The following is a 19883-nucleotide window of genomic DNA, read 5'->3' on the forward strand; positions in this document are numbered from 1 at the left end:
TATCCCATCCTCCTTGTGCACTCCATGCATGAGACCTACAGACAGACTTGCAGACGAAACACCCCTATGCATTCATATGGTGACTAAGGAAATCATTAAAACGTCTAGAAAAAGAACTGTGTTGGGCCGTGAACAAGGCCTGGAAGCTATTCGAGATGGTAGCCCAGCACAGTGGCTTAGTGAGTAAGATGCTTCTCACCAAACCTAACCACCTGAATTCAATCCTCGGGCCCCAGCAAGTTATCCCCATCACACATGTGTCATGGCATTACATAGCCACCTACATACTCATATACATACTAAATACATAAATGCAATAAACATTTTAAAAATGTACCAGTTGTGTAATTGAGTTATTACACTGGTGGGGAAATTTTTTGTTTCTGCTGTTCTCTGAACTCAGTTTTAGAAGTTGTATCTACCCACTTTTTTTTTTCTGAGAAGGAAAATTATGCTACCTTGTTAAATTGAATTATCCATTTTGAAAAAAAGAACTTACGCTGGTATTGTTTGCGGGTTGCATGGCTTTTCCACATTTTTCATCTTTATGAGTCTTTTAGCTCTACTTCTGTGAGAATGCACTCTTTTTTCCCTGACGAGCCTTCCCTGAGTAGCTCCAGAGTCTACCACGTTTCCAAAATCAGGAACATGGCACATCAAAAGGCTTTGTGTAGTACATGAAAACTGATGGCAGAACTCATGCAAATCTGTTAGGATGGATATTTGTCTAGCTCATTACGTGTCCATATAAGCTCATATGTTATTAAATTTATTCATAATAAATATATTCACTCTTTTTAACAGTAAATATGTTTGATACATGTTAGACATCACTTACTAAAATGGTAAGAATCAATATTTTGTAAATTTCTAAGATTTTTCACATCTCCCATGCTAGTCATTATTTCTGCTGCTAGCAAAGCTAAGTCAAATTTACTTTTTCTAGTATACCGATTATGAAACTTTTCAAGAAAGTGAAATTTCATCTATTCTAGTATGTCTCAAGTCTTTCTCAAGTGCCACATGCACTTTTGTTATCCAAAAGAAGTTTTAAATAAAATGAAGCCCCGAATCATTCTTACATTTATTTTGAATGTTTCACAAAAAGACATATCCATGGGTCCCTTTTGAGACTGTATCTTGACAAACGGTAAATATTTCGGGGTGAATTTTACTCAGGCTTCTTTTCATTTGGAGTCCTACTGTATTCCCAGAGAAAAGCCTTCAAATGGGCCAGACACTGTATAGTCAGTATTCAGTCTCTTGCTGAGAAAATGATTTGGTAAAACAGTCTTATATTTCTAGAGACATGAACAAAAACACTTTAAACTCAACTATTTTTCCTACATGGAAAGTTCTGATTTGCCCAACACCAGCCTTATGACGTCACTTCCTTTCTTGCAGAGCTGGCGCGGACTTTTCTTCGTTGTTCGTTTGATTTTCTCACTGACGCGCTCTGTCCTTTGCTTTTCTCTATTGATTCATGTAGTCATTGAACAACCTTTTCCAAGGGTCTACGTGTGCACTGTACCTAAGTGTGGAGGGTAGAAAGAAATATAAGTCATAGTTTGACAGACTCGGGAGTTACAATAAACACACCCGAAGACTATTTTTAAAAGTGAGAACCATGGGGATTTGGGAGTTTAAAAAGTATTTTGTCGTTGAGTATTTTTATCATATCTTAGTAGAAGTGCTACAAGGCACTCTCGTTTCTAGTGATACCTCAGATTTTGATGGAAAACAATTATCAAAAGCTTGGACAGGTTAAAGACAAAAAGAACACAACTGTATTTTTTTTCATGAGATGTACATAATTTCCTTGAAATTATCCAAAGAAGGTTAATGATTTTATTCCTTTAAAGGCCATGGGACTAACCTAGGTTTTAGGGTGTTTTGTTCCAGCAGTCTTTCTTACAGGAGGCTGAGCAGAAATTTCAACAAAGCACTGAACTTTTAGGGGAAGCATCATTTGCTTCTAAGCTTCTACCCACAGTTGTGCCATGGCTCCCTCATTTTCTTTTCTAAATGCATTATGGAGAGATATTTTGCTGGGATTTACAGTGCGTATCAGGAAATGGATGCGGTCTGTCTGCATCCAGTCATTTTTGAAGTAAGCTTTTAGTTTATGTACCTGTACTTGTGGATAATATCTCAAAATGTAAGTTCGAATCCACATACTGAGAATTATTTGAAAAGTGACTTCCTCTTGCTCCTGACTTACTGTTTAAATTCACTTACATTTCTCCAGCTTTTTTGTTTGTTTGTTTGACTTTAACAGACCAATGATAATAAAAATTACCAACCCACACACAAGTTGGTCATTGCTGGATAATTAATCTATAAATAGGGACCCAGTAAGGTTGGTTTCTTCTTATATCGAACATTTGTTTTAAATATTATTTTCCTTAGTTTCCCCTACTCAGTAAAATGACACAAATTCCCACCTACTTTGCAAAGAACCACACACTTGACTTTTATTCACATTAAATATCCTTTAAAATGTGCCAGTAAAACAGAGCACACTGCTATGTACAGTCCACGTGCCCATATTTAGATCTCAAACCATGTTCAAACTAGTTTGACTGTTTCAACTGGCGATTCAGTGTATGTGGGATAGTGCTCCATGATATTATTTGGGCTGATCAAGTCAGTCTAATCGGCCTTAAAATTCAAACTATTTACAAAAGAGGAGTATATTGCTAACTCTTCTAGGAAACAAAACTCAGTGTCTTAAAAGGACATGTTTCTAGTCAGTGTTCACGGTTGGGCTGAAAACCAAAAGACAGAAAAATATAAAATTGCCCCTTCACCTCATCTTTGGCATCCTTTAATGTCAGTGTCACTTGCTGTGATTTGTGCTGGGCAAGGGAAGGCACCGTCCTTTCCCCTCAGCACATCAGGCAAGCACTGACACTCTGGGCATGCTGTACAATGAAAGTACATCAGTAAGCCTATCTTCGCTTCATTCCGCCTAAGCATAAGAGATGGGCTACTTAAAATTCAAGTGTCAGGAAAGTCCATTGTAAAAAGGAAATATTTTCAAGCGAATTCCGTTTGATCTTTTTTTTTTTTTTTTTTTTTTTTTTTAATAAGGGGCTCTTTCTGCCTCTCTCCTTTCCTTCCTTTCCAGTCCTTGGAAACCAATTAGTCTCAGCACAGAGGCCACACAGACCAGGATGAAATGACTCTTTTTAATTTTAGGGGATATAATTTCAGCCAGGACGTCTAGTCAGTTGTCACATAGTATACAAAGCACACGTTTCTCTCCTGTGCATACTGCTGTTCCCTTCGGAGAATGGTGATTTTTTTTTTTTTTTTTTTTTTTAGAGTCTGACTCCTAGAAAGGAATTAGATCTGGTCGCCTTCCAAATCCTTCAGCTCTGACAGTGGCATAACATCACAGGGCCACCTCATCTTTCAGACAGCCGTGCCAACCAAGTTTTCTAAAAAGCCTTCTGTCTTCTGTCCCACCATTTCAGCGGCTTTTTCTATCCTTGCCCCGCCCCCCTTTGCATACAATTCCTAGGGTTCCAGCCCCCTCCCCGCCAGGTTTCCAAAGTAGCAGAGAAAATTGGAGTAACTTCGATTTAAAAACATTTTTTTAAAGAGCAGGTCTTTGGGAAAGGGAGAATGTGATTCAAAGGGGCGCGCAGGAGGTGGGGGTGGGGGTGCGGAAACAATTAAAGCCTTTGCCTGACTTCACCTTCTTATCCTGAACCTGTCTTAATTCATGAAGGTGAAAAAACACCAGCTGGGTTGGCCTTTTCTTTCTCAGGAACAACATAGAGGCAAAGAGGGGTGTGTGTGCGTCTGGCGCTTTGAGAGGGTTGAGGAGAGGGGAGCTTGATACCCCGCAGGAAAGCCTCAGTTCAGCTGAGTTGAGGGACCCAGGGGTCGCCCCTCTTGGTGAGATCTTAGTGCCCCTGTCGCTCCTTCTGCCCCTGCAGCGAGTTCTGCGCTTTGGAGCTGTGCCAAGACCTCTGACAGAGCCTGGCAGGTTCATGAGTGGAGGGCGGGAGCTTGGTATTCTCTTTGCAGAAGACGCCCATCTGGGGGTCTCCCCTATATTCCTGGCGCTTAGTGGCCCGCCCCCATCTCCCCGACCTCTATCATTTTAACGCTGATCACACACGATGGTGAACTTGCAGCTCTGCTTCCTGCCGCCTGCTTGACCCAGGGAGCACCAGCAGCCTGCGGGCCTCGCCCTCCGCTCTCCCTCCCCTCCTGGAAACCCCGCGGCCACGGGGCGCGGGTGGGGGGTTCGAGTGGGCCGGAACTACGGCAGGGGCGTGCAGGGCGAGGGGTCCGGGCGGGGAGCTCGCAGCAAGCGGCGCCTGGGCGGCCCAGCTTCCTGGAGCTGTGCTCCTTTGACCCCAGTGGCAGTCCCTGTCACTGCACCGCTCGCGCTCCCTTCGCTCGCCGCGCCCTGGCTGTCTCTCCTCGCCCCCTCGCTCGTTCTCTCCCCAGATCGAGGCTGCTCCGGTCCTCTCCACCTCCCCCCGCAGCGACCCCGCGTCCCGCTCGCACCGCGCCCCAGTGCTGCCCTCCCAGGCCCTGGATCAGCGGCGGGGACCTCCGGGGTCGAAGGTTCTGGCCCGCCCGAGCCCCTCGCCCCTGCCACCCCCAGCGCTGCTCCGAGCCGGCTCGGGTGGCTTGGCGATGGCTCGCCCGCACACCGGGCGCTGAAGGCATCCCGGGGACCCGGAGCGCAGCCCGGGAAAGGTAATCCGCCCGGGAAAGGGAGGCGGAGGGCGGGGGAGGGGGGAGGAGGCGGCCGGTGCCGGGCGCGAGAGGAAGGAAAAAAAAATGCACACACAAAGCGGAGCCCGGGTGAGAGGTGCCTTGTCAGAGGCGCGTGCGAGGGCGCGGGAGCTGCGGAGCGCGGCGGCCCCGCGACCCTGAGGTTGGCGGACTGAACACTAGAGGACCCGGGGAGAGCAGATTTGTTTCCCCCGAAGCCCCCGCAAGCGAGAGCGAATTTCTTTGCGTAGCTGCCCTTCTTCCCACTCCCCATCTCGCCCCCTGTTCTCCCTTCCCCCCAAGCCCTCGGCCACCGACCTCTCGGGGTCCCCGCCTCCCTGCCCCCTCCTTCTCCGGGTTTCTCAGGAAGGTGGCGGCGGGGGTGCCGGGGGAGAGGTTGTCTGCGAAAGCCCGCGGCTAAAGCCCCGGGGCAAGGGATGGGGGTGGGGCCGGGGAGTCGGAGATCTGTTTACTAGAAAGTCCCAGGGTCGTGCGCGGCAGCTGCCCCGGCCTAGGCCCGGGTGCATTGTGTTGGCCCGAGCCCCGTGCGCCCGCGGCGGCCCCGGGCCAGGTGCAGTGGCCGGACGGCTCCGTGCAGCTTTGTGCTCCGGTCGCTCGCGCGCATAGCGCTCCAGCGCGGAGCTCTCCGCCGGCCCCCGCGCCCGGACCTTACTCTCCGGTCTCGGCGACCGCTGCCTGCCGAGCGAGAGGGCTGGGAGGCGGGGTACGGCAGCGTGGAAAAGTAACCGCGGCCGCCCAGTTTCTTTTCTACCTAAGCAGTAGTTGTGAGGGGCCCCCACCGCCACCCCTATTTACATTTACATGTGGCAAGATTGTCTTTAAAAATCTTTTAAATTTCGGGCTTTTGCGGCCTAGGAGGTGTACCTAGAGGTTCGAGAGGGCATTGAAATCCCCCAGCAAGAGCACGGAAAGATGAGCCCGGGGGTTGATTTATAGCGCACCCCCAACACACCCGGAATTAAGAGTGAATGCGGGTCATGAAAAATGTCTAATTGATTTGTGATGGTAAAGACACTAACAAGTCAGGGTGGGGAAAACAAACACAACTTTAACTGGAAGGGAAAGACTTCCAAAGAGGGGGCAAGGCTGTGGCCTCCACATTCCCTCTGCAGCCCGATGGCTGGCTGGATCCCTTCCCTTCCCAGCCGTTCCCGGGGAGGTGCCTGGCAGCTCCGGGACTCAGCGAGGAGGCGGTTGTTCAGGGTGCGGACTCGGTCTCCTGCCTGTATGCTTGGAGATGCCAGGGCGCTTCGGAGGCTTCTGTCCCAGACCAGGGGTTAAGATGCGGCACCGAGGATGGCAACGACGTCAGAGCCCGTGTTTTACGGCGGTCTTCAGTCGGTGCCCCGCTGGGAGAGAGGAAGGTGGGGGAAAATGCTTAGCCAACCCTGGGGGAGTGAGTCTAGTGTCCTTAGTGCTGCCAACATCGCCGGCAGTGGCGGTGGCGGTGCCCATCGGGTACTCAGCGCCTACGGAATGAGGAGGGAGTTGTGGCCAGAACCTGGCAAGGAGAGCGGTTGACAGAGCAGGGCGTGTGTGTGTGTGTGTGTGTGTGTGTGTGTGTGTGTGTGTGTGTGTGTGTGTGTGTGTGTGTGTGTGTGTGGTGTGTGTGTGTGTGTGTGTGTGTGTGTAGTAGCTGCAGCCCCCCACCCCATCTGCCCACCCTAGATTTAAAACAAACAAACCAATCCAAAGTAGAGAATTCTGCAGCCCCCCCCCCCCGCGCCCCACCATATATAGACCCCACGCTTTGTCAGAGGCTCAGGAGAAAAGTCGTGCCCTCCTTCTCTGAAAGAATGTGCCAGCTGGGTGTCAGCAGTGCTGGAGACAAGTTCAGGTGTAAGTGTGAAGGGAAGGGAGGGAGCTTAGTGGACAGAGGCACGTGGAACTTTTTTAGCATCTCCAGAAAAATAAAGTAGCGGTACAACCACGGGGAAAGAGTGTGGGCATCGCTCCCGCATGCGGGAATGAGTAACTGGAAATGGGCATAAAAGAGTAGGGGCCTGAGTTTACAAGGTTCTCGGTCCGCGAGGCAGAGGGAGGAGAGAATGAAATTTGGCGGGGTTGCACCGGGAGCGAGCTCTAAAGTCCCTCCATCCAGTAAGTGAGGTGGCTATCTTCCTGACTCAAATGAGCACCATTATTTAAACAAGGACAGCGAAATCCAGGACTCATTTCTTCTGGGCTTGGCTTAGGCAGCGTTCGAGTACAGAGGTCAAAAATTGTCGCTTTGAAAGTTTAGGTAAATCAGACTTCTGGTGTCTAGGAGGTGCAGACAGTTATTTAAGCCTTCAGTTTTTAATCCCCTCCTTGCCAGCAGACTTTTAAGAGGTTTCCAAGTGGGTTCCTGGAAAAGAAAATTTCCAGTCCTGCAGCTTAGGGGACAGAAGTGACTGCTGTCTAGGAAATGCTCAACGTGCTCACGTGGGTTTTTTTTTTTTTTAACAGAAACTCTAACACCGGCCTGAATGCTTGGCAGTGACAGTCCTGTTTAGAATTTTCTTTAGGCATGTTGGCATCTTGTACTGGGTGCCTTTGTTTGTGGATAAAATGCATTGAAGTATAAAATTAAAAGAAGAAAGCTGCTCCCTTTAACTATTGTGAGAAGAGGATGTGGTGGTGGTGGGGTTACAGCCCGAGTATTTGAAGCAGGGTGATACTGCTTCTTCGAAGGTTAAGGTGGGGACCTTGGCATCTTTTAAGCATTCCCCCAAATCTCCTGTAAAGTGATGTGGTTTAGCTCATGGCTTTGTCGCTGAGAATCTTTCTCCATCCCACAGTCCTCCCAAGCACACACACACACACACACACACACACACACACACACACACACACACACACACCAGGATATGTTCATTTTGAGGTGTGGATGGAATTGGACATAGCATTTTTAAAAATTAGACTTTTCTTGACTTGTGTGTAAAAGGTGCTGAGAAAGTTTTGAAGCTTTCTGCCTCAGTCTGACATTTTCTTCAAAGGACTCCAGATTAAAGAAGATAGACCCGGCAGGTGCACTGTTTCGATAAAACATTTGAAAGGGAACAAGGCAAAGATGAATTCAAATGAGGTGCCAGCCACCCATTTAGCCCTTCCGAACCACAGAGCTCTGGGCTTGCTGATGGAGAGAGATCGTTTGCTTTGCTTGGGCAGAGGGGCAAAGAGGCATAGTTGTTCCCTGACAGAAAATGAACATCTGTAGGGTGACTTTAGGATATCCTGGATCCTTTAGAAGTGGGAATCTGGCGTCTACATTCTGACTCTTTTTGGCTTCAATCAGGATGGCTTGAGAGGGTCTCCCTCTACCCACTTCAAGCCACTGTAAATATTCAGTATGTCTATTTTATTTCTGGTCTGCATTCTTTTAGTTTAATTAGTATTTTTTTTATTCCTCAAACATTAAAATTCTTTCCGGCAAGGGGTACAGATACTTAATCCGAGGTCATCATGGTCTAGACATGAATTTGATTTTCTGTTGCTTCTGAAATGTTCTGTATCTCACACAATAGACATTGATAGAAGGAAAATAAGAACCGCCAAGTAATTTTTATACCACTCTCTAATTTATGCAAACACGAAGTTCTCGTATTCTGAAAATGCGTATTTTCCCCCCTCTGCGCCTTGATGGCTAACATTCTTTTTAATGACAGTCATTTCTGTAACAGGAAGATGTCTTCATTTGTGTTTACTTTTCAGTACCACGCAATTACGCAGCTCCGAGCTTCAGTTGTGTCTCGGTACTTTGTGTCTCAAAAGAGAATTACAGCACTTAGAACAGGACTGCAATTTGAAGCAGGTGTTGTGTTTTACTGTTATGCAAAATAACAGTAAAATATAATTGTGTAGGAAATTAAGGAACCAGCTGCAAACTTAGTATGAAAACTGCTACATTATGATTCGTAAGCAGTTCTTTACAGATATCTTACATCCAAGGAGCAGGGCAAGATTTGGCTTAGCTAATCCTACTGGCCAGATTGCCACCGACTAGTGCTTAAGGGAGTTACCTCCTGCGAAGGCAGGGAGAAGAAGCAAGGGAACCCAAGGTAATATTTTGCTAAAAGTGTCAGAACAGCAGGGATTCCTCTCCTGGCTATGGGAATGTTCTGGAAACCAAGGCCAGGTGGGTATAACTTGACTGCTGTAAAGAAAGCAAACCTTGGAGTAGAACATTGTGGAATGTTTTAGCCCAGCTAGCATATGGAGGGCAACAGGAGCCCTGGGTCACAAAACAAAATAGATGGCTCATGGCATGTCATCTATCTGCCTTTTGTTGGATATGTTAAGGTGTTTCATGCCAAATTTCAATTTTCGATCTAACCTTGTGTGTGTGTATATATGTATATATATGTATATATAACATATATACATATATGTATATATATATATATATATATATATATATATATATATATATATATATATATATATATATATCGAGAGAGAGAGAGAGAGGTAACATCTAAGATGTCTGGAACTTAGTGGTATACATGGCAAATGAATTCTGGCACAGCATTTTGAGAAAAATTCAGGTTAGCCAAGGAGTGTTTGTGATGCCTCCTGCTTCTTCCAGTTGATCACCAATTGCAACAGCTTCCATGCAAGGGCTTGCGTCCCCCCATCTTTGAACATCTGCCGTAAAAACAGACATCTTCATTTCTGTACTCTGCATGGCAACCAATACATTGACACATAAAAAGAATGAGAAATTCTGGAAATTTCTTAAGGAAATGTGAACAGCTAGTAAGAATGACAGCACCAAAGAATGAAGGCCCAGATGTGATGGCTGCCCTCCCTGAATGCTCCCTTAAGTGGGGAAGAGGGAAGTCAGGGTTAGAAAGTGACTGACCTATTCTGTGTTCATCTGGCTTTCTGTTGAGTGGCTAGAATATTGAAAGAAAGTGCACCATGGTTAGTAAGAAGTATTTGCTTTGCTGTCAAGTTCTTGACCAGAGAGAATACCAGGCATTGTTATTTAGCAGTGTCTGCAAGACAAACAAATTTATGTGTGCATCCTGTGCATTTTGTAGTTATACTCGGTTCTCTGTTAATGAGCACAGACCCTTAAGTTTGTATTTGTCATGGTGTCCTGTGGATCGTCCAAGCATCAAGATTGCAAGTGATTGTATAATGTGATACCAATTTTGTAAGAACCAAATATTTCAATTAGCAGGGAGGGTTTGGAAGAATCTTCAAGCACAAACCATTTATAGCTAAACACCATGGCAACTGTGGATTTGGCCCTTCTGCAATTCACGTTAAGTGCCATAATTATAATTAGAGAGGAATTCTTAGTTTGAACTCCATTGAGACGATTCACCAGCACCTAGTGGTACCATGTAGGGTGTAACGTCCTCTCTGAGGGACGAGCAGGAAAGAGTCGGCAACAGTTATGTCCAGGAGGAAATACTAGCAATTCCGATTTTTTTTTCTCCTGAGCCAATTTTATATTACAGATTCCAAACCCAATGTGTTTTAGAACTGTCTTACTCATTGTTCTTGTTTTATAAAATGTATATACACATGTACACGTATATGTTTTTTTTTCTTTTCCTAGAACGCACAGTGGTGTTGATGAGTAGATCCTTGGATTCAGAGGTCGGCTGAAACCCATCATGCCTGCTTCCAGCGTTCGCTCCGGAGACTTGTGAGTCGAGACTGCCTATAGGGAGGAAGGATGGCACATGGGATTCCTTCTCAAGGCAAAGTTACCATAACGGTGGATGAGTATAGCTCCAACCCCACCCAGGCATTCACACACTACAACATCAACCAGAGCAGATTCCAGCCGCCACATGTGCACATGTAAGTATTTCTCACGAACGTACAGAAGAGAAAAAAGTTAGCAACCAAGAAAAGCAAACTGAAAGAAAACTATTCCTCAGCATTCTGCTAGGGAGAGTGGAAGTCAGTGATTTCCAAAACAGACGGGTAGCTGTGGTTTCACATACAGGCCAAAAGAAACCCCTTGCTCGAATCTGTATAACTAGTCACATTTCTTTTTTTATAGCACGTCCAATCACAAAATGGCGTTAGGTCTTCAGAACCTCTGATGGGTTCTGATAAGTTGCCCACGCTTTGTAGCTAAGAATGGAGAGTTTAGGTATTTTCCTAATGCCACACATTGAATGTTGGCAGTGAAATCCCACCTTTAGTTCAGTTTGCTTTACCATGTGTTGTCTACTTCCGTGATGAAATATTTCTTTAAGGTTTCTCTTACAGTTTCTTACACTCCATTCCACTAAGGCTTTGTATTCAGCTGGGAAATAGGCCTCATTGGAGATAATTGTCCAGCTACTGCTAAATCCATTGTCTCGCCTGTTGCTAGTGAAACGAGGGCTTCATTATGCAAGACTCAAACAATACGGGGAACAAAGGGTTAAGGGAGAGTGGAACAGTGGGTCTCGGGAATTTTAGTTTTCTTTTACTCCCTGATACGATGGAGTACATATCGGGCCTTAAGCTCTTTAAGAAGGAAAACATATAGGAGACACTCAGAAACAAGGACACTGCAGCACCTGGTCACACACACCAACTCTTGTTTGGTCCTCTGCAGCAGAAGTGCTAGGCTGTCAATGGAAGGGGACAGAAGGTCACTGTGTCTCTTGTTTATCCAAGGCCTGGTGCCCATTCTTTATGAGCCTCCTTCCAATGTCTAACACGAGTCTTTCATGGCAGGACTCTTTGAACACCATGTGTAGTCAAGAGGGAAAGGTGGTTAGGATTTCGTTGACTGTTTTTACTCCTGGCAGAATTGAACTCAGGGTATGCACAAGTCACAAGCTCTTTCTTCCAATAATTGTTTTATGTGGGCATTTAAAGAAACAGTAGCCCCACCACCTAAACACACACACACACACACACACACACACACACACACACACACACACAGATATTCTCATTCATTCTCATTCTCTCTCTCTCTCTCTCTCTCTCTCTCTCTCTCTCTCTCTCTCTCTCTCTCTCTCTCTCTCTCTCCTAATTCAGAAACCTTAACCAAACAGAACAGTGTTTGGCTATTAGTGTAAATAGCAGAGTGGTGTTTTGTAAGTAAGTTATAAGAAGCCTCTTAAAGTAACCGTGATGAGTTTTATGCAAAGTAGAAAAACCAAAACAGTAGGCTCCAGGGAAAGGAAAAAAAAAAAAAAAACAACAAAAGACAAAAACAAAAACCATCACCACCACCACCACCACCAAAAACCAAATACCAACAAAAAAAACAACAACAACAAAAAAAGAAAAACAGCTTTGCAAATGCTTGGTTTCTAAGAACTTGCTGGCTGTGTGTGAGAATCTGCTGACAGGGAGGAAGGCAGAGGTTTGTAGGTGATCTGTTCGCTCTTTGTTAAAATGGTAGTTTTTTTCTGAACAGTAAGTATGTATTTGTTTTAAATAGTCCTTTTATTGTTTCCATTGAGTCCCTTTTCTTCAGGTATGTTATAAAATTTGTTCATGGCATAGTTACAATCCCTTTAGCTCGCTTTGGAAGGTTGATATGTTGTGTTAATGAATCTCAGAGAACTCTGGATCCTGTTTCATGTGAGGCAGAGTGAATGCTGCTCTGTCCAGATTCCTTGGGAAATGACTGAAAGGCTCGGCCATTGCTCAGCTCAGTAGCGGTCTCTTATTTGCTCTTGCCCACAGGAGTCCACTGGTGAACTCACAGGAGTCCACTGGTGAACTGTGAATGATTAGAGAGATGGCTTTTAAACTCACTCTCCTGCTCTCAGGAGGAGGGGGGCAAAGCCCAAACACTCACAACAACAAAAAAGAGGTTTGTTATGGAAACCTAGACAGCTGTGGAGCCTGTCCCTGGACTCCAGCCTGGGAACACAGGGCTCCTCCCCATGGCTCCAATGTGGCCTTTCCTTTTTATTACCCTTGGCTTCCTCTCACCTGAGAGCACCTTGGGCCCTCCTGTCTCTGCCTTGAGTTAGCTGTTTCTTGCAGTGGTGACACCCTTCTGCTCTGATTAGCATTTGCTCTGAGCTAGTCTAGTTTCCTGCACTCACGGGAAGCCTCTTGTCCTCTGTCTTGTGACATCTTTCCCAATTTGGGACAGTTGCTTTGGTTCCACCCGAAGCCCTAGGTACTTGTCTATTTCTAGGACCTCTATTGTTATTTTTCTGTCTGTCTGTCTGTCTTCCATCCATTACTATCTTTTCCTCTCTGTGTCTAGCGTCAATCATTCATTTTTACTTTCCTATCATTAATAGGTAACCCAATTATTACCTATTATATTTTATCTATTTTTATTATTTAATTAATTTGTTATTTATACATCTGTATATTTATATAAAGTCATTATTATTTTATTATGTTTATTCATCAATAGCTGTCACTTATTTGATCTATTTTCATGTTTGTATTTTCTTTCTTTTTTTTTTTTTGAAAGATTTATTTATTATATATAATAAGTACACTGTAGCTGTCTTCAGACACACCAGAAGAGGGCATCAGATCTCATTACAGATGGTTGTGAGCCACCATGTGGTTGCTGGGATTTGAACTCAGGACCTCTGGAAGAGCAGTCAGTGCTCTTAACCACTGAGCCATTTCTCCAGCCCATGTTTGTATTTTCTATATTATTATCCTTTCTATATTAACTATTATTATTTTTTCTGTCAATCATCTATTACCTTCTGTCTGTCTTCTATCTACCTGCCTGCCTGTCTGTCTGATGTACTGATTGATTAAAAAATTTCAGTTATGTGTTCATAGGACAAACCAGGGTCATTCTGGAAGTGTGAGGGTATGCTTGCTTTGATGGGGATGTGGATCCCCGTGGCCTCATTCTAACCTGTCCATCTAAGGGCCTGCTGTTGCTTTGTGTGTTGATGGCCTGGCTCATGACAACTCTGGTAGGTTGTAGCACTTGGGCATCTTCCTTGACTGCGATCACGTTCTATTTTGGGTGCACTAAAAACAGGACCCTTTGTCTAAATAGACACCGAAAGTGACCGGAATGTATTGGGGAGATATTGAACCTAAAATTTCTCCTGGTTTTTGGAAAAATTCCAACATGTCCTGATAGAGTTTTGTTCATTCCTAGAGCTAGCTTGCCTTTCCTACTTGCAACATTTACATATTTATTTAGCTCTAGGTCTTTCAAGCATTTACTTTCCTTTCTCACTCCTATCCAAGGTCTGTGAAGCCCCCTGGTAGAAACCAGTGCCCTTGGTCTTCCTTTCTATGACCTAGTGGTAGCAGTGGGCATTGTCTCACCTTAATTAAGGAATTTTCATTTAATGGGTTGGTTTGTTTCAGCTCAACTTTGTGACTAGCCCCTGTGTAGCTCCCCCTCTAATCAACTTCCCTTCCCCAGACATCATTCTATTCACAGGCAAGTAAGTGCACCAAATGACCGCTATTGTTTTTAGCTGTGACTTATGAAGACTGAAATTTAAATAGAACTCTTTTTGCAAGGTACCATTGTGAGGGACAAAAATCAGCCACCATCATTATGAAGCGTCCCTCCTTTAGAACTGGGTTCTCGCCCAGTTTCAAGAAGTTTGGGTTTGGTCCGTATCTATAAACTCTTAACAAGATTGCTACCAGACTTTCTAAGAACCATTGCTTTGAATTTCCTTCTGACGTAGGATTTTCTTTTTTATTTTTTTTAAAGTAATCCTATCTGACTTTAGAAAAGAAAATCAAAGCACAGCTGGAGTTAGTAGACCAAAATGTAGCCTAAAATATGAGTCCTTTCTTTCTCTCTCACTCTTGATTAAACTGATAGATGGATGGCTGAAGCTAACAGTGAACATGTCTTCATGTGCCCACAAGCCCTTCGTCTTCCTTGAACAGAACATTCACAAAGTTGTTTAGTATTTTTAATGATGATTAGAGAAAGCATTCAAAGAACCATTTTAGGTCTGAAAATGCCATAAAGATTTTGTGCGTTTTAACAATGGGAGGCCTAATCACACACTCTAAAACTGTGTTGATAAGACATCCAGCTCTAAGGGTTTTCGCACTGGAAATTTTACTTCTTCATGAGAAGCCCTTCTTCTATTCCTTGCAAGTCAGGGTGGCTGGTTACACTACTGAGGTTAATTGTCTTCTCCTTTGTTTTGTTTTGAGGGTTGGCTATGGGGATTTCGAATTCAACTCTTGTCTCTGGTTCAGTTACTAGAGCCCCAGGATCTTTCTTTTTCTCTCCCTGGCTTTTTACCAGGCTTTAAGAAAGTGGTGTCATGTAGAGGTGTCTGTCACCGATAGAATCTTATTTCCCCCTTTTCACCAGTAAGATACAGTTCGTAAAAGGTTGTCGTGAAATTAAAGAGGTGCAGAAAAATTCTGAACCGCTCCCATTGTATATTCAGTGCCAATTGTTACCATGAGTGTGTACCTCATCGATCCCAAGTTTTTTATTTCAAAACTTCCGTTATCCATCACTGACCAGTTTGTCTTGTCTTCTGCGAGGAGTTACTGGAGGGCACCATGGAAGTTTTTCCTGGTGGAACTTGGGGTAGAATTGCTCTGTTTCAAGGGCAGCAGGTGACTTAGTGCCTGTCATGATCATGAAAAGCTAGGAAGGTCTCTACACCTCCAGTTATATCATGAAAGTAGCAGTCCTAAATGGGTAGAAATCCTATACCACATGGCTGTTCAGTGAAGACCACTGACATCTTGAGTCAGGCCTGACTTCTGTGCTCCCGTCACTGACTCTGATTCCCCTACTCTATGTTTAAAACAGACATGTATTTAATGGGATTGTCACAGGCTTCTGCAGTAGAAGGAGGATATGACAGCTGAGAATGTGTAATTGGGCCTGTCACTGGCTTGGTGGAAAAATTTGGGGTCTCAGTATTATCATCTATGAAGTGGGCTTAATACCATAATGCTTAACCCTAAATGAACCCCCCATTCATTGCCTATGCCTGTGGTTACCACTAGCACCCTTGGGATCATACAGGATCAAAAGGCAGTGCTTGATACACAGATATGATAATTTTGTGTACTGATGTGACCATATAAAATGTGACAGGTCTGTCGTTCTTTTTGCACTGTTGCCTTGTGTAACATTTATCTGTGTTTGGGCACTGGAAAATCGAAAGGTGATCTTCTGAGATGCCTGAGTTGCACGACAGATTTGTGCAATTTCTATAGGTGTTCCATTTGCTCTGAGGTTTCCTTTCTTCCCTGTTGGAGAGTGTGGCAGGAAACACATTAATTTCAGGATTGTGTTAGTTATGTATAGTACAGAAAGGAAGGAGAGTGAGGTGTGAATGTGACGTGCCCCTCACATGTGCCTGTGTGAAGCCTGCAGTACATGGCACTCTTTTGGGGGTCGTGGAGCCCATGGGATGTGGGCCTCCCTGAGGCAGGTTCAACCCTGGAGGAAGGGCCTTAAGTTCATCCTTCAGCCCAGTCTGTACTTTATTTGCTTCCTGATCCCCAAAGGGTAGAAATGTGAGCAGGCTCCCACTACCAAGTCTTCCCCATCAGAGCTGACTGATTCTCATCGAACCATCATCCAGAACAAATCTTGACTCTTTTAAGTTGCCTCTTATCTCGTACTTGGTTGTGAGAACAGAAACAAGTAGCTAATACAATAATATAAGATTGATATTTGCTTATGTATCTGTACATAAAAGCATAGGAAGGATAAACACCTGTTTTACTGGTGATTACTTAGTTAACCACTTGGTGTCATTTATTGGGTGGTGGCCTTTATATTTTATATGCTTCTATATAGTTGAAATTAATTTTGTAAACTGTATGGTACTCTTATGCTAAGTTTTCAAAAGAATGCTAAGTCCTCTCTAAGTCTTGTGTTTTCTCCAAGGTTTATGTTAAACGCTTGCTAATCTTCTCCTTTCTTTGGGTCTCAGCTTCTTGGGGTGACACCCTCTTCTGGTTTATGGTTCAGTCAAAGATTAAGTCAAAGGCTGCTTGCTCCTTCATGGGAGGATGAAAATGAGGTCAGTCATACTGTCTCCTTGCTGGTCCTATAGACAAAGGGACTTTTAAAGTGATATTTTAGTGTGTGTTTGTGTGTGTGTGTGGGGCGGTTCTCATGCTCAAGGTGCATGTGACTGTGAAGTCATAGGATAACCTTTGAGAGTTCATGTTCTTTTTCTATCTTATTGAGACAAGGTCTCTCTTGTTCTACTCAGTACTCCAGGCTTCATGGCCCATGAGTTTCTGAGAAATTTTTCTGTCTGCTGGGCTTACACATCCCCCTTTTTGTGGGTTCTGGAGGTTGGGCTGCTGTTGTTGGATTTGCAGATGTTGCTTCCCCCTCAGTGAGCCATCTCACTCAGTGAGGAAACTTTTCAAGAAGTGTTTTAAACCCATTTTGAGAAGGCAGCAGGGGGGGTACAGTAGCAACCAACAGCTGTCACACACACTGGTAGTGTTTTAGGGAACTTGGATTCAGGTCTTACTGGGGTCACTAACTCTGGGATCTTCAGGGAGCAAGGTCTCTTTGAGCTCTGGGCTGCTCACTAGCTACCAGGCTACATGGCCTGGAATATCCTCCTTTTTTCTAGAATTCCTGTTTTGAAAGAATATTGGTGGGAACATTGTGGAGCTGCTGTGTGGGGAAAAATAGTGATCCTGAGCTCTCACAGAGGGAGAAGTAGAATCAGTGAGCAAGTTAATGTCTGGGGTTCAGAAAGATCACTAATAAGCATAGACATTTATTTATTTTTTACTGCAGGCTGGACTGTGCTAACTGCAAAATCTCAACCTAGCCTTCTCTCGGAAAAGCACTTTCTCTAACTCTTAATGCAGGTTTATCACTGGCCTGCATGCTAGCATGACCATAATTTACAAAAGGATTTTCAGTCTGAAGTTTGCCTTGTAGATACTTTTTAGTTTACACTCAAACAAAAAAACAGTGGCTTTCTTTCTTTTTCTCTCTCTCTCTTTTTTTTTTTTTTAAGATAAGTTGTTTTTCTATACACACCCCCAGGGTCCCGTCTTGTGATCTGTGACAATTGGATTGCTTTTTTGAGCTAACTTTCCCCCTGATCCGCAGGTCTCTTTATTTGTATTCAGTCAATAAAGAGACAATCTATTGGGTGTTTTGTCCACCAGGATTTATTCTTCAGAACCTTGGGTGTACGATTGTGTAACTGGGTGGAAATATTTTGCCTTTCTTTGGCTACTGGGCTATCAAGGAGGGAAAATAATTTAAAAAAAAAAACAGATCATATCTGAGGTTAGATTTGGATTTTTTTTTTAATTTGTGTGTATATGTGTAGGGGGTAGAGGGAGGAAGTATAAGCCAGTAAGAAATATGGTGCTTTCTTAGGAACAGTGTCTGCCTCATTGATCTGCTGTTCACCAATTAGCTCACCTGGTTGGCCAACCAGCCCTACAAATCCTTCAGTCTCTGCCTCCCCAGTGCTGGGATTACAAGCACGAGTCCCCGTGCCTGTCATTCTTATATGGATTCTAGAGATCACGCTTGTGAGAGAAGTCTTTTCCTCTGAGCCATCTCCTAAGCCCTGGGTTTGTTAGTCTGTCTTTGTTTGGTGACAGGCTTGTCATGTATCTCTGACTGACTGTCAGGTCCTGATACCTGGATGCTCACAGGTCATCACAGATAGTCTCAATCAGTTTCTCTCTCTCTCTCTCTCTCTCTCTCTCTCTCTCTCTCTCTCTCTCTCTCTCTCTCTCCTCCTCCTCCTCCTCCTCCTCCTCCTCCTCCTCCTCCTCCTCCTCTTCCTCCTCCTCTTCCTCCTCCTCCTTTACATTCAGACTTTCTTTCATCTTCTTTGTCTGAGACCCTGTAATAGAGGATGAAATAAATATGTAGGAGATGACTTCAGCTTTAATTCTGAGAGTTTTAGAACTTACGAAGGTTTGCTTTTAAGATGTAAAGCAGAGCTAACACTGCCCATAGCTTCATACACTCTGGGCCATTGTAAATCGAAAGGGGCAAAGTTTACTGCACTCTGGAAGATCTGTGTGTGAGCATGTGTCCTCTCCTCTCGGGATTTTCTTAGCTCCCGCTTCCCATGCTGTTTTACCTTTGTGACTTTCATGGCCTCCTGGTATGGGTAGGCTATACCGCACTAGTATAGATGCTTGGCAGACCATCGTGTCAGTCTGTCTGTCTCGCTTGTTGAATGTAAAAAGAAAACTTTCAGTCTGTGTCTGTGTGGCAGCACTGCCTAGAGCAAGTGGTTGGATTCGTGAGACCTTGCAGTATTTGGGTTCACATGCTTTTATTGTTTGGCTTTGGAGTTTTTCCCCCTTTAGTTTCTGTATTTTACAGCGAAGGGGGTGAGAGGCATATGCGTATAAGAACATGCGTTTTTGCAGTGTTTTCCGGTTTTCCCCTCTTACTGTAAATCAGAAATACAAACTAGTCTAATATATGTTTAAGGTTTTGTCCCATTTAGTCTTACATGTTTTAAAAAAGGAAATGGACAGCTAAGGCAGGCAAGATGGCTCACAGGATAAAGGCGCTTGTGACCAAACCTGACCACTTAAGTTTGGCATCCAGCAATACGTGTTGAGAGGAGAGAGCGATGCCTCAAGTTGTCCTCTGACCTCCATAAGCTCTCTGTGGCCTGCATGCGCCCCATCCCATCCCACCCCACCCCCATTAGAGAAATTAATAAATGTAAGAAATGTATTGAAAATGGAGAAGCAAGTTAGCATGAGTGCTCAAGAAAGTAAACAGAGTTTTAGTGCTGAGCTTAGAAATCTCGGCACGAGCAAGTGTTATCAATGTTCCAGGCTTGGCTTCCTTAAAAGAGAGCAAGACTCTAGTTCATCACACGGACTCTGCTCAAACCGATTTATTTCTTATACAGACAGCATATGAAACTTTCCAGCTCAAAGATTTAGTAATTCTTGGATGACTCAGATGCCTTTTCCCATCTTGCCGTGGGCTATTTTGGCATTGACACGGATTGGCTTAGCGAGAGCTTTACTCTTACTTGGTTTTAGGGATCTGTGTCTCGGTCCCAGGATTCAACCCCTTTACAGCCGTGCACATAGTTTTAAAATGTGTTTTGAACAAAGACATATAGCTGAAATCAAGAAAAATTAGCTTCACTAGCTAAGCAGCCTAGCATGCTTTCGTAATTGTCTGAAAGATAGTGCCTTTGGCTGTGAACAAGGGCGTTTAACAGCTCTGTATAAGTCTTGAGCTTTGGGGGGAA

The 19883-nt window shown here is 44.3% G+C and overlaps 1 protein-coding gene across 5 annotated transcripts in view; it reads left to right on the plus strand.

Moving 5' to 3' along the window:
* The first annotated feature begins 4337 nt into the window (after positions 1-4337).
* The window catches only part of Mpped2 (metallophosphoesterase domain containing 2), a 174694-nt gene continuing 159148 nt past the window's right edge, over positions 4338-19883 (plus strand). The window contains exons 1-2 of one of the 5 annotated variants that reach the window (NM_198778.3): positions 4338-4722; positions 10313-10560. In NM_198778.3, coding sequence (NP_942073.2) covers positions 10433-10560 — 128 coding nt within the window. In that variant the 5' untranslated portion in view covers positions 4338-4722; positions 10313-10432. Of the gene's footprint in view, positions 4723-4821; positions 4904-5069; positions 6126-6519; positions 6601-10312; positions 10561-19883 lie in introns of those variants that run through there. The other 4 variants (XM_006234683.5, XM_006234682.5, XM_006234681.5 and 1 more) reach the window with 4 other exon arrangements.

Source organism: Rattus norvegicus, chromosome 3 (genome assembly GCF_036323735.1).
Source record: "Rattus norvegicus strain BN/NHsdMcwi chromosome 3, GRCr8, whole genome shotgun sequence".
NCBI lineage: Eukaryota > Metazoa > Chordata > Mammalia > Rodentia > Muridae > Rattus > Rattus norvegicus.